The sequence below is a fragment of the Macaca thibetana genome, chromosome 4 (assembly GCF_024542745.1).
Source record: "Macaca thibetana thibetana isolate TM-01 chromosome 4, ASM2454274v1, whole genome shotgun sequence".
Taxonomy (NCBI): Eukaryota; Metazoa; Chordata; class Mammalia; order Primates; family Cercopithecidae; genus Macaca; species Macaca thibetana.
This window is the reverse complement of record NC_065581.1, coordinates 38,139,271-38,154,131: the sequence shown is the minus strand read 5'-3', so window position 1 is coordinate 38,154,131 and position 14,861 is coordinate 38,139,271. Positions and strand designations below refer to the sequence as shown.

Genomic DNA, 14,861 nt, shown 5'->3' with positions numbered 1-14,861 from the left:
CCTACCAGATAATTGAAAATGCTACCCAGTAAAGAACATCTCCAGGATTAACATAGCTGTAAAGTCACAGAGTATTGTCCTCTGTTCTGCCGATATTGTGAACTGCTAAAAGCCGTTCCAGGAATCATCTGCACCTCCCTGAGCTGATCTGGGAAGCACTTTTATCACATATGGCAAAGCTCTGAGCCTCGCTCATGATAACTAAATTAAACTTCATGCTCTTATTATCCGGCTCCACCTCAACCACATTATCAAAATGGATAGCTCATCCCGGCATACAGCCATTCCAGCCCCTTGTCCTCATTTATCCTAGAATGCCACACATGCTGCTCACTGGCAGAAGCCATGGTTCTTAATCAGTAGCCTGAAGCCTTGGCACCATGGCTAGCATCTACTCACAGAAATCAACGCATCCGCTCTCCTTTTTCTTCCACAGCCCTTACTTGGGCAAGCTGGGTCCTGTCTTTCCATCTATCTACTAAACAGTCTTCTGTTCTTTTGCCGCCTAACACCAATCACAGAGTGGTAATGCTCAGGGATCACATGAGACACTGCTGATCTTCAGAACATCTACGTTATAGTTAGAACTTATAAAAGCATTCAACTTTCTCTGGCTTTCCCCCATGCTTTTAAAATAAGTATATACCTATTAAAAACAAACCAACCAAAAAAACTCTCAGTTCAGAAACGTGCAAAGCATAAAAGTAATACACTCCCCACCCCTAACCCCAATGATTCTCTTTGGAGAGCCTGACAATCTCTCTCCTAAATCCTTATTTCCCTGACCCTGGAACAGCTCCTAGCCCACCCACCACCTAACACAGGCCCTTCTTGAGTTTTCTACATAGGGACTCTGAAGCACCCCCACCCCAGGGATTCCTGGAGGCTGTACTCTCGCTGGTCATCCCCTCTCAGCCTCCTCTGCTCCCTGACCTCTTCATGTAGTCACATAAGAGTGTGTCAGGGCTGGGGCCCTGGTCCCCTTCTCTGTCCATCCTTCCTTCCTTAGGGATCTCATCCAGTGTGTTGGCTTTAAGTAGCGTCTAGGCAAAGGCTCCTAAATTTATAGGTCCAGTCCAGATCTCTCTTTCAAACTCCAAACTCAAGATATATTTGCCTAGTCTGCATCTCTATTTAGACGTCTAATGGTACTTCAAATCCAATATGCCCGAATCTGGACTCTTGCTGTCCCCACTGTAGCCTTCTCCATAAACTATAAAGCCATCCAGACTCACCCCTTTCTGTTGTACTCTACACCCAATTCATCAGGAAATGTTGTTGGCTCTATTTACTAAATAGATCCAAAATCTGGCCACTTCTCACACCTCCACTGTCACCATCCAAGTCCCACCACCTTCATGTCTCATCTGGAGGACTACAGTAGCATCCTGGGTGGTCTCTATTTCCACTCTTGCCCACACCTACAGTCTACATAGAAGCCAGCGTGGCCCTATTGAAACGTAAGTCAGATTGTGCCACTCTCTTCTGCTCATGGCTCTCTTAGAGCTCCTCTTCCACTCAGAGTAAAAGTCAAAGTTCTTACAGTGGCTACAAAGTCCTCTGTGATCTGGGTCCCTGTGACTCTTCTGACCTCACCTCTTCCGACTCTTCGCTTGGATCACTCTGCTCCAGGCCACACCAGTGACCGCCATGATTCCTTCCATGGCTCAGGCATGCTGCTGCCTGAGGCCCTTGCACTGGCTGTTTCCTCTGCCTAGACACTCTTCCTGCAGATGTCCAGGTGGCTTGCTCCTTCACCTTCCCCAGGTCTTTCCTCAGACGTCACCTTCTCAGTGAACCTATCGAGACTTTATTCGAAATTGCAACCTGTCTCTTCTCTATCACCTAATAAAACCTTTACCCTGCTCTACTTTTTAAAAAAATATTATTTCTTAGCACCTTTACATTCTTTTTAATTTACCATTTACTATGATGTTTACTGTATGTCTCCCCACCACTATCAGAATATGTAAGCTTTATGAGAACAGAGACCTCTCTGTTTTACTTCCTAATATAGCCTTTGTCTTTGACAGTGCTGGCATGTGGCAAGCATTCAATAAATGCTTGTCAATGAATGACTGAAAGATCTCTCAGGCCTGCCCAGTCACTCTGCAGCCATTCTGGCACAAAGACCCTTCTCACACTGAAGAACCCTGGGCTCCAGTGACTTCCTGCCAACTAAGAGGGATGATCCCTTCAGAGCACCCCTTCTCCCTTCCTACTCCCAGCCAGGTACCTGCTGTGGCACCTTCTGTCTGCGCCGCCCACTGAGGGGCTAACTCCCATTCTAATGTTCACTCCCTGCCCACGCTAAGCTCTTGGCCACTCACCTGAAAGTCCTCCTCATCCAAGATCTCTTTCCTCCACTTGATCAAGAAGGCTGCACACACATAGAGATGAAAGTGGGAGAACCCTTCTGGTTCAGACTGGGAAGCAAAAAAATAGAGTTAGGTCTCCCAGCCCTGACAAGGATTCAGCTCTGGTCCTCTCAGTTCCATTCCTACTGGGAGGAGGGAAACTCTTTCACGGTTGGGGAGATGGAGTTGTGAAGAGACTTAGCAAAGGCCCTGCCCTGAGGCTAAAGCAGACATGGAAGTAGAAACGGGGAGAAGGGGAAACTTCTAAGCAGCTACACTCCACAACTTGGCAGGGAGCTGGACACCTCAGGGACAGCCTGGCACAGAGAGGCCAGGGAATCCCTCCTACCTGATATGTGTCCCACAGGCGGATGGTGCAGCGAAGAGGAAGCTCCCGCATAAGCAGGTTGTTCATCCAGCGGAAGGCAAACTGCAGGTATTCTACCTCGTACCTCCTGAAGTGATTATGTACCTGCTCTGAAACACGAAGCATCATTGGGGATCATCATCCTAGGGGACTGGACCCTGAAAGGGCCACAGGAGCCAAAACAGCGGCCCCCACTTCTTACTGCCCCTCCCATGGGTAAGCAGACACAGAGGGGCAAACAGGCGTCTGACTGTCCTTTATGTTTGATTCCATCATCTCACGGCAACACTGCATGGTTAACTCAGGCCAGCAGACACAACTATTTTAACATCCCACAGCGATGTTCTAGGAGCCCCACTTCCTTCGCGGGGCCGCTCTGGCCACAAAGCAGAGGATGTGAAGTTCACTTGGCTGCTCCACCTTAGTACTCATCAGAGAAGGAGCCAGAATGGAAAAGAACCATGGAGGTCACCTTGGCCACCCTCCTACTGGCAAGGAACTCCTCTTCAGCATCCCCGCCAGATGGCTAGCCAGCAGGGATGTGAACACTGCCAGCGAAAGGGGCTCACAAACTCCACTCAAGGGCAGCCTCTTCCACTGACATATGAAGTGATTCACCAGAAAGCGCTTCACCATATTCAACAAAACCAGCTGCCTCCTGACTCCCAGCCCTTGGTGTTCGTGTGGTGTTCTCAGGTAAGCCCAAATAAACCTGACTGCTGGTTCTACATGACAGCTCTCCAAATAATGCTTAGTGGGATTGTTTTCTAAATTACTGTCCTCAGTCTCCTAACCTATAAAATGGGAATAATCACTCACACCTCAGAGGGTTTCAGGGAAGATAAACGAGAAAACACAAGTAAAGTGCTTACAGTGGCACCTGGCACATGGTAAATATTTCAAACAATTCTTGAAAGAAGAACTATTAACAATGGCCAGGTGCCATGGCTCACGCCTGTAATCCCAGCACTTTGGGAGGCCGAGGTGGGCGGATTGCTGAGCCCAGGAGCTCAAGACCAGGTTGGGCAACGTGGCAAAAGCCTGTCTCTACTAAAAATACAAAAATTAGCCAGGCATCATGGTGCACACCTATAGTTCCAGCAACTCAGGAGGCTGAGGTGGGAAGATCCTTTGAGCCAGGAGGTCCAGGCTGTAACGAGCCAAGATTGCACCGCTGCACTCCAGCCTGGGCGACAGAGCAAGACTCCATCTCAAAAAACAACAGTTATTTCTGGGGAGAAGAATTTAAGGAGAGGAAGGATTCCTACCTTATCACCCTGGCTGGAGTACAGTGGTGTGACCTTGGCTCACTGTAGCCTCGACCTCCTGGGCTCGAGAGATCCTTCCATCTCAGCCTCCTGAGTAGCTGGGACTATAGTCGTGTGCCACCATGCCCAGCTACTTTTTAAATTTTTTGTAGAGATGTGGTCTCACCATGTTGCCCAGGCTGGTCTTGAACTCCTGGGCTCAAGTGATCCTCCTGCCTCGGCCTCCCAAAGTGCTGGGATTACAGGTGTGAGTCACTGTCCCCAGCCTGTTCAAATTTTTTTAAATGAGGAGGTATTACTTCTACAATGCAAAGAAACATCCAAGATATATATACACTTAAAAATCCACTATTCCAAAGTACTATGCCTTTATGTATCATGTATTTGTAAGGGCGGAAAAAATAAGGATAGGGCAGACAGTGGCAGAAACCACAGCATCTGCTTGTTGGAACCTGATTGATGACCAGCCTCTGGCAGCCAGCTTATCCCCCAGAAGAGGGCAGCATACACCCTGTGCTAGGATAGGCTCCAGTTGAGGGATGTCAGAGACCTGCCCGCGGGGCCCCACCGTGAGGGCTAACAGCTGGGCCAGAGTGATAAGACACAGCGGAAAAAAACATTCCACATGCGGCATATGGGAAGTAACTGTGAATAAACAAATGGGTTCAGAAGACTGAAATGCTGAGTCATAAAACAGAGTGAGTGGAACAACTCAAGGAAGGTTTTCATGAAAAGAGAACCTGGGAAAGAAGACAGAAATATATACAATGCTGGGGGTGGGGGTGGGCAGCAGGTTAGGGAAGAAAGGCTTTGCTTGGGTGAAGCAGAAAATCCAATGAGTAGGAAAGCCTGGGAATAACATTTGTTATTTATAAATGTTATAAACAAATAACATTTGTGTCAGTCAGGACAGGCAGAGTCCTGCGGGAGCTACTACAACTTAACTAGTGTTAGAGATCCCACCGACTTCTCTCCCGGGGCCTCAGTTTCTTCATCAGTCAACAGCAGAGCTTCCTGAGTTGTCCTTTCGTTCTAACATTCTACAACTCTAGGCTAAAGCTGAGGAATTCCTGTAAGGCTGTTCCTCAAAGACATGTGCCTTAGGAAGAGCCACATCTCAATTTCCCCACTCCACACAAGTCCTGGGAAGCTGTGTAAAGTCCTGCTCGGGTATCAGCCAGGCCCGAAGACTCCATGTCAAGCCCAGGAGTTCTGAGTTACATCACAACATGAAGGACAAGGCCGGACGACAGGCTGGATGCTGAAGGCAATGGAGAGTCATGGGAGGCTTCAGAGCAGAAGAGGGATGTGGCCAGAACGGAGCTGCAGAAAGATGCAGTTGTGTGACAGATAGTTTGGAAGAGAAGAGTATGGAGGAGGCAAGTCCTCTGAGAAGGAAGCTGGACCAGAGCTGTGGCTGGGGAAATGGGGAAGGGGTGTACTGAGGAGAGCTGCTGAAGGGGAACCGATAGAGACTGGTGATAGGAAACCAAGGGGAAAGAAGAACTTGAGATAACAGCACAGTTCTCACTTTGCCTTCCTGCTGAGATATGGAAGGATACTGGTGCTGCCAGCAGCACTGAGTGCACTGGAAAGGGTCATGGCTAGGAAGACAGCTGAGGAGAGGACCCACAAGTACAACCGGCTCATATCAGAATCAACTGTGCTACTGCTAGAGAACTCTTCTCCCTCTGAACCTACCATCAATCCGGCTGACAAGCTCTTCCAGTGCCTTCACCTTCTTCTGGATCCCTGGTTGTGCAAAGGTGTAGTTATCCTGCAAATGACATAGAGCCCAGGATGAACATGGACTCTAACTTGTGCTATCACCTGACATTCACTGAAACACGTTTAAAAGTTCAGGCTGTTTTCCAAAGCTAGTACCAATGGCCAGTGACAGTGTTCTGGGAAACAAAGAAATCTACAGAACAACAGTGTAGGGGGAAAGCCCAATGGAGCCCTGCAGTGTGGAAGAAACCAACATGCTTGGGGTGCAGGGCAGAAAGGAGCAGTCTACTTCAATGACAAAGCCAAGGCAACATGGAGATTTCTGCAGACTCCAAGGGACATGACACCATCACTGTTTTGTTTTTGTTTTTGTTTTGAGATAGGGTCTCACTCTATCGCCCAGGCTGGAGTGCAGTGGTGTGATCATGGCTTACTACAGCTTTGACCTCCTAGGCTCAAGCGATCCTCCCACCTTAGCCCACTGAGGACCTGGTACTACAGGCACATGCCACCACGCCTGGCTAATTTTAAAATTTTTTGTAGAGATGGGGTCTCTCTATGTTGCCTAGGCTGGTCTTGAACTCCTGAGCTCAAGCGATCCTCCAGTCTTGGCCTCCCAAAGTGGTGGGATTATAGGCGTGAGCCACCGTGCCCAACCCACCATTGCTGTTTGAAAGCTGTAAAGCTAATGAAGAAGGACAGAGAGAGACCAAAAGGAGGAGGAGCCATAGTGGGTGGTCCTGCCTGATACAGAAGAGCAAGAATGAAACCAAAGGCCTGCTGGGAGCCCCTGGACCTAGATGCTCCCACAAGGGCAGAAGCAGCTCACCTGGATTCCATCCAACAGCTTGCTCATGCACCAAAAGCTGTCAGCCTCAATGCTTCGCAGCATGTCTTGGGACAAGTTGGTCACATCAAAGTTCTCCACATCCTCTTCTGTAAAACAAAAGGTGAAGAAAGTCCAGAGGTCTTATCTAAAAATAGAGAGAGAAAGATAGATTCGAGTGTCTTCAACGGGGTCTTTAGCACCAAGTGAGGACCAGGCTAACCTGATGTTAAGAAACGACGGCCTGCCCCTTGACTCTCTGTGTCAGGTGGACAAATGTGTCCCAGGGAAGTTCTTGAAGATCTCATTACAACACTGGACAGGCCATTTCTCACACTAGTCCCATCAGGTTCAACATATCTTTCTCTTCCTTGGTATTTGTTCACTCACTTTTCGAAAATGATACTTCAGGTCTCATGTTCAATGAATTATACTCAGCTCCCTGAAGATGGCCTGGAAAATGTCTTTGATTTCAGCTCAGTGAGCTGTCTAGCACACTCACACTCATATGTAGGGAGAACAGCTAGGATCAGAAAGCCCCCACAGTTTAAAGATGGAATTCCCAAGTTCTGGCAAGGCAGACCCACAGTCTTGCCACTCAGAGGAGAAGGTATGCATGTGAAGGAAGATGAGTCAAGCCTGTGAGTGCTTCTAGGACTTAATTCCAACAAGACGGTATTTCTCAAGATGGGTTCTGCAAAACATCAATCCTACAGGACACTCAAAAAAAGGGTGGGGGGTTGGGTTCCACAGACAAATATGGTTGGGAAATGATGCATTAGATAGCCCCATCTTGGAGATTAGCGAAGATCACAGAACACAAAAGGGTTTGAGAAGTTAACAGAAATTCTGCATTAAGTAAATCTGCTTAACTTTGTTTATCCAGCATTTCCCAAGTTTATCTAGCCACGAGACCTCTTTGGAGAGGACTATCTGTTAGCTTCTCATGGAAACCTCCCACTGAGTAACAGGAATGAGAATCTGTCTCGTCTGAGATGCAAGTGAGGAAAACATAAGCAGCCTTCCAGAAACCCGAAGAAGGAAAAGGCTATGTGATGTGTCCTTCCTAGCCAGTGTTTAACTCCCCCTTCCTGTCACAGAGAGGTGAAGTAGTAAGAAGTGCTGTGTTTACCCAACAAGAAAGGCCTCTGCGTATGTCTGCCAGAGGCCGCACACAGAAACAGTCAAGCCCTTGAGTTCTCCACCAGACAGCTTTTCTCCTCAGACCTACAACCCCTTTTCTGGAAACAGATGTTCACTGCAATCCCTTGCGCTACAGAGACGCAGGCATCAGACAAAATGTATTCAGAATCTAGCTTTTTTTTTTTCTTTCTTTTTTTTGAGACAGGATCTCACTCTGACGCCCAGGCTGGAGTGCAGTGGCATGATCTCGGCTCACTGCAGCCTTGACTTCCCAGGCTCAGATGATCCTCCCACTTCAGCCTCCCAAGTAGCTGGGACTACAGGTGCACACAACCACGCCCAGCTAATTTTTTGTATTTTTTGTAGAGATGAGTTTTTGCCATGTTTCCCAGGCTGGTCTCAAACTCCTGGACTCAAGTGATCCTCACACCTGAGCCTCACACAGTGCTAGGATTACAGGAGTGAGCCACTGTGCCTGACCCCAGCCTTTTCATTTCTAAGAATTGTTACTAAGACCTATAACTGAACCTCCTCAAGATAACATGTAACAACTCTTGGATTCTCATCCTGTTTGAAGAGCCATTTTTAACATGAACATCTGAACATCGAGGCTGGGGAAAAAAAAAAAAAAACCCCTCTTTAGAAGGGTGGGGTGCTTTATCAGAAAAGCCATGACTCTACGAATGATCTGGAAAAAAAAAAAAAAAAAAAAAAAAAAATCCAACTTGAAGGCCAGCTGCAGTTAATATACATAAAGTGCTAAATACAGTGCCTGGCACACAGTAGGCACAATATAGCTATCTTAAATGAAATTTATTAGGAACTTGTAATGACATAAAAAACCATGTCACAGTATTAAGGAGAAAAGAGGGGAAAAAGTATTTATGGCATACTTTCGTACTGTGCATACAATATTTATGTGTTTATATAAGCACAGAGGAAAGACAAAACATCGCAAGGTTTACAGTATTTATTCCCCAGGTGGTACGAATGAAGGATTTTATTTCCTTAAAGCTTTATTGGACTTTTCAAAATTTCTATAATAAGCATAATTTTTATAGTCATTTTACATGCACAGTATCTTAGAAAAAAAAAGAGCCACAATTGACTACATCTGCCGTTTATCACCAAAAAAGAATAAAGAAGATTTTGTAAAACAACACTAAACTTGCAGAAACTAAAAATCTGGATAGCATATAAAGATCAATTTGAGAAATCACATTTTATTTTTATTTTTGAGACAGAGTTTTGCTCTTGTCACCCAGGCTGGAGTGCAATGGCACGATCTCAGCTCACTGCAGCCTCTACCTTCCAGGTTCAAGCAATTCTCCTGCCTCAGCCTCCCAAGTAGCTGGGATCACAGGCATGAGCCACTACGCCTGGCTCATTTTGTATTTTCAGTAGAGATGGGGTTTCACCATGTTGGCCAGGCTGGTCTCAAACTCCTGACCTCAGGTGATCTGCCTGCCTCTGCCTCCCAAAGTGGTAGGATTACAGGTGTGAGCCACCATGCCCAACTGAGAAATCATATTAAAAAAAACTCTTCCAGGAAATATCATTTTTCTTTTATTCCTATTATTCCTTTTATTATTTTTCTTGCATTCCTATTATTCCTTTTATTCTTTTATTGTATCTTAACTTAAACATTTACTATGTAGTGGTTTTTTTTTAATGTATGTAAGTATATATACATATTTGTTTTCTTATATATGGAAGTATATATACACATTTGAAAATATATGTAAGTAAATTTTTATATATAGATCTATGGATCTAGATATCTATATACAGATATAGATTATATATCTATAGCAATCTATAGATCTCTGTAGATATCTATAGAGATATACTTATATCTATATAGACAAAGCTATATTAAAATATAATTATATTTTATATTTATACAATATATTATATATTTTATATTTATTTATATAATATATTATACATTATATAATAATAATATAAATATATAATATATTTCTATTTCATATATATGAAATATAATTAAAAATTATATTAAAATAATTATATATTTTATATATTTTATAATATATATTTACATATTACATTTAAGTTGTTTTATCTAATATTTTACATTATGTTTTATATTATATTTTAATATTATATAATTAATTAATTTAGTTAAATTATATTGGGCTGTAAAACCCAGCTCAGGATCTTCCTTTGACTTTCTGCTTCATGTTACATTTCTAAGGTCTGTGTTCCTGTACATGCCTCTAGTTCATTGCTGCATAGTGTGCTTCCATCACACTTTATCCATTCCCTCAGGGATGGATATACCCAGGTTGCCTCCAACTCTTATGACCATAAACAATGCTCCAAGGAACTGTCTCCTTTGAGAACTGCTCTGGGTCACAGGCTTAGGCAGACTCTTCTCCAGGACTAACCTCACAACAATGCACAAAGGAGGAGAGCCCTTTCCCTATTCATGAGCATGACTTCTAATCCATCCTAGGCAGCAGCCCCCTCTTTACGAGAATAGGGTTGTTGGAAAAAAGTGAAACCCACAAGGAAGGATCGAGACAAAAACCACCCCCACTCCTCATACACATTTCCCAAAGGAAGATCCAGAGCTCCATAATAAATTGAAGGGTCTTTTCCAACTTGGGCATTTTAGGATTCCAGAACATTGCAATGTAAATACAAGCAGAATTGGAAACCGCACATAGCAGGGTAAAAAAAGAGCAAGAGCCCCAGTTCCTGGGGGCAACAGGATCATCGCTGTCACATCAGCCCTAGTGACCTGTGGCTTTTTTGTCAGACAGAATAGCAAGCACGTGGCTAAGAGAAGACTCTGGAGCCAGACTGCAGACCTCAAGTCCTGGCTCTGTCACTCAGTAGCTATGTGACTTTGCACAAATGACTTTACTTTCTGTGTCTCAATCCTCATGTGTTAAAGTGGTAATATCGGTACCAATGTCATAGGATATCTTATGGATTAAATAAGTTAGTTAACATATGAAAAGTGCTAACAACAGTGCCTGGCATAAAATAAGCATTACATAAATGTTAGCTGGCATAATTATTATTGTTACCAAAGGAACAAATACACTTCTATCTTAGTTAAGCCACTTTTTTTTTTTTTTTGAGATGGAGTCTTGCACTGTCGCCCAGGCTATAGTGCAGTGGCGCGATCTCGACTCACTGGAAGCTCCGCCTCCCAGGTTCACGCCATTCTCCTGCCTCAGCCTCCTGAGTAACTGGGACTACAGGCGCCCGCCACCATGCCCGGCTAATTTTTTGTATTTTTAGTAGAGATGGGGTTTCACCATGTTAGCCGGGATGGTCTTGATCTCCTGACCTCGTGATCTGCCTGCCTCGGCCTCCCAAGTGCTAGGATTACAGGCGTGAGCCACCGCGCCTGGCACTTTTTTTTTTTTTTTTTAATTAAGAGACAGGATCTTACATTATTGCCCAGGCTGGTCTTGAACTCCTGGGCTTAAGTGATCCTCCCACCTCAGCCTCCCAAAGTGCTGACATTACAGGTGTGAGCCATCATGCCCAGCCAGCACTGATATTCTGGATCTATATTATTCATAGCCAAACTTAATCCTGATATACCTGCCATCCCAAAACATACTTTAAAAATAAGTCAATTTTAAAAGTTCTCTACTTCTGCGTTTCATCTTAAGGAGGAAAACCTGACTAACAACATGAGGTCATAAGTTGGTAAGGTGCCATGCTCGGTAACTGTACCCACTCCAAACCTTTAGCCATCTAGGGAGCAAAGGGAATAACAGACAAGGCACTGAACCCTATTTTGGGGCCCTGAATTGGGGGCTGTTGTTTGCCCATTAGCCCTTTGTTTTCACAGCCAGTGAGATAGCTCCCTAGCACTTCAGAGAGTGGGAGGGAGGGTTTAGTTCTATTTTTCTGCCTGCTGGGAGGATAAAATTCAAACATTTAGTCAAAAACTGTGAGCTGAGTACACCAGCAAAAAGCAGCGGAGAAAGGGAGGAGCAAATGCTCTCTGAAGGGCTTCATTCAGCATAAACAATCTGTTCAGAAGGATCATTAAGCGTCCACTTGAGGAAATTCAACATATAATTGAAGCTGAAATGGGAAACCATGCCAGCAGTGTAGTCTCGAGTGAGGGCAGCGTCTTTGGTTGTCATGACAGAGCATACAGCAGCAGGACTCAGATGGGAGGAAACGAGATTTGAAGGGATATTTTACGGCTATTTTAAGAGGCAAGGCATCCAAAAGGAGGAAACCCAAAAGCTCTTCATAAAAATGAAATTGGCCACTCTGGGCCTGACAAAGAACATGCCCATTTATTAGCTGATGAAATATACTTGAGTGATGGCTCCAGTCAACTGTTTAGTTTTCTAAGAACTCTGAGCCCCAGTCCTAAAAAATCAGCTTAATATATGCCTGAAAAATTCCCTGACAGCTTTGGGAAGAACTGGTTTTGCCTATACTGACAAGAGTAACTTGTCTATTCACTGGTCTAGGCATTTCCCAGGAACCATCTGTGATCTCAGGGCAATTTTCTAGATGTGATCTGGTGGGCCAGCATGATTCAACCTGACCAGCCGGACCAAGACGCTCCAGCGTCTCAGCTGCAGATAGCCTTTCTATTTTCCAAAGCCTCTGGTTTACCTGATCCGGGTCCTTGTTGTTGTTGTTGTTGAACTGGACTCATAAGAATACCTTGTGTAACATTTTCTGATAATAGGCCGGGTGCTATGACTCACGCCTGTAATCCCAGCACTTTGGGAGGTCCAGGCGGGTGGATCACAAGATCAGGAGTTCGAGACTAGCCTGGCCAATATGGTGAAACCCCGTCTCTAACAAAAATATAAAAATTAGCTGGGCATGGTGGCAGGCACCTGTAGTCCCAGTTTCTCAGGAGGCTGAGGCAGGAGAATTGCTTGAACCCGGAAGGCAGAGGTTGCAGTGAGCCGAGACTGCGCCACTGCACTCCAGCCTGGGCGACAGAGAGAGAAGACTCCGTCTCAAAAAAAAAAAAAAAGAAAAAAAAATGTCTGATAACAAAAGTAAACTGAGAAAAATAGAAAATCCTTTTCAACCATACATCTAAAGAACCCCTTAAAACAGGAACAAATATTTCATCCAGAAAAAAATAGTTTTAAGAAAACCATCAAGAATTCATCTTATTCTATGTAATAATTTTAAACTGGTTCAAGTGCTATATATAAACATATTGTTGGGTGTTATGCATCTGGCATTTTCAGGCAAGTACCTCATGGGAGCAGCTGAGACAATAACAGCACTGCAAACCTGTAAGTGTAGAGAGGGTGGAGAGGCCCCTCACTAAACCTGGGAAAGCCAAACCACCTGACAAAGACAGGGGAAGCTGGTCTCTGAGAGACATGGCCACTCCAATGAGATGGTTGGAGGAAAGACTTATTCCGAGATTCCCACGGAGAAGAGACCCACTGGGAGGTAGTTCTGTTTCGTGAGGCCCATGTTTCTGACTGTCAGAGGAGATGTGCTATTTTGAAGATGCTGCTTAGCTGACCATACAGCATTCTGACACTGTGCCTGTCAATCAGGGTGGTGACTATTAACTTGGAATAATACATGAACTCTGGCTGCTCAGTATGAGATAGCACAGGTATACATGTATCATGATGCTCTGGTTAAAATTAATTTTAAAAACCAACGTACCACCAAGTTTTCACTGTTTTCCTTAAGTTGCTGTATTACTTTTACTTTCATTTGCAAACATTAGTTGCTGCTGGTTAAGTCAGCCTCCTGACATTGGCTATAGGATCCCAGATTATATGAGCCCAAACTCTGAGTATTCGGGCTATGGGGTAAAGGAAGAGGAAGCAAAGGAAAGGCAAGGTCCAGCACATACTTAACCTTCCAGGACCTGCCCAAAGACCATTCCCAGAGATGGGCAGCCTGTTACTAAGACGCCGTGGATGTGAACAGGCTCTGGGAGGCTCAGGACCCCCAGTGCCAATGTCAGCTGCTCATACCTCAACTTCTCCTGTTACGATTTCTCACTTATCCCTGGGGTCAGATAAGGGACAGAGAGCAAATGCGTACCACACCCTGCTCAGCTCACTGCCAGGGTAGAGGACCAGGCTAAGTCTTATAGTCTCAGAAATGATAAGCCACAACTTGCCCTTGGAGAGCTTACCTCCTCCAATGATAGGAAATCCAGCACTGGACACCCCACCAAACGCACACACCGTCCTCAAATGTCACTGAAAGCAGCTCAGCATCCTGGCTGGGCTATCTCCACACACTGCTGGGAAGACCCTCAATGTTTCTCAGCTGCCTATCACACAGGAGACTACTTCATCTATGAAGATGGGGCCAGGAGGCAGCTTGAGTCCCAAATAGGGTGGCTGCTAAAAATTCAGCATCAAGCCCACTCCCCACCAATTCCCTCCAAACCAACAACATTAAAGTGGAAAGTTCTTACTGTATGATTCAATTCAGATAAAGCTTAGAAATAGGCAAAACTAATCTAGGTGTTAGAAATCAGTAAAGTAGTTACCCTTGCAGGGGCAGGGGAGGAGAGGACGGGGTAGGGACTAGGAGGGAACACAAGGGGACTTCTGAAGTCCTAGAAACGTTCCATGTCTTGCTATGGGTGCTGGTTATTTTGGGGAAATTCATCGAACTGGGCATGTATGATAGATGCACTTTTCTAAATGTACAATTTAATATAAAGTTCACATTTTAAAAAGCAGAAAAGGAATATCCTCTTGAGACAATAATAAAGTTTGTCCAGTTTCATCTTTGGCCTAGCCAGACAGGGAAGAACAGACTGCATGAGCTGATGTCATGTGCAAAGAGTCAGATGTAAGATGGAGGATGCCGCCTCCCAGGACTACAGCAGTGCCCTGCACGTGTGGGTGCTCATCAAAGACTTGTTGACTAAGTGGTGGTGCTCCACCTCCATCTCTTAGGGGAGAGAGAACTTCGGCTAATTCGGCACAGAATCAGAAAAGTGTAACTCACTGCCCTCCAGTGGCCAAGCCTGGTGAAGCTGTACTCATTTCTGAGTATTCTGCAGTTATCATGGAATTTTCATTCTCTCATTCATCTGGACATGTGTGGAATGCCTATTTTGGATGCCAAAATGAAGGTACTGGGGATATGAAGATGTTTAAAATACTCTTTGGTCTCAAAAGTGCCATGGGAGAAATCTACAGAGTGACAGA

At 44.9% G+C, this 14,861-nt stretch overlaps 1 protein-coding gene across 2 annotated transcripts in view; it reads right to left on the bottom strand.

The window, feature by feature from the left end:
* TBC1D22B (TBC1 domain family member 22B) overlaps positions 1–14,861 on the bottom strand; it is a 75,059-nt gene that overhangs the window by 13,303 nt on the left and 46,895 nt on the right. The window contains exons 9-12 of one of the 2 annotated variants that reach the window (XM_050787674.1): positions 6,550–6,656; positions 5,694–5,769; positions 2,707–2,834; positions 2,331–2,426 (exon numbers count right to left, since the gene is read on the bottom strand). In XM_050787674.1, the coding sequence (XP_050643631.1) occupies positions 2,331–2,426; positions 2,707–2,834; positions 5,694–5,769; positions 6,550–6,656 (407 nt within the window). The remainder of the gene's footprint in view (positions 1–2,330; positions 2,427–2,706; positions 2,835–5,693; positions 5,770–6,549; positions 6,657–14,861) is intronic. The other variant, XM_050787675.1, reaches the window with a different exon arrangement.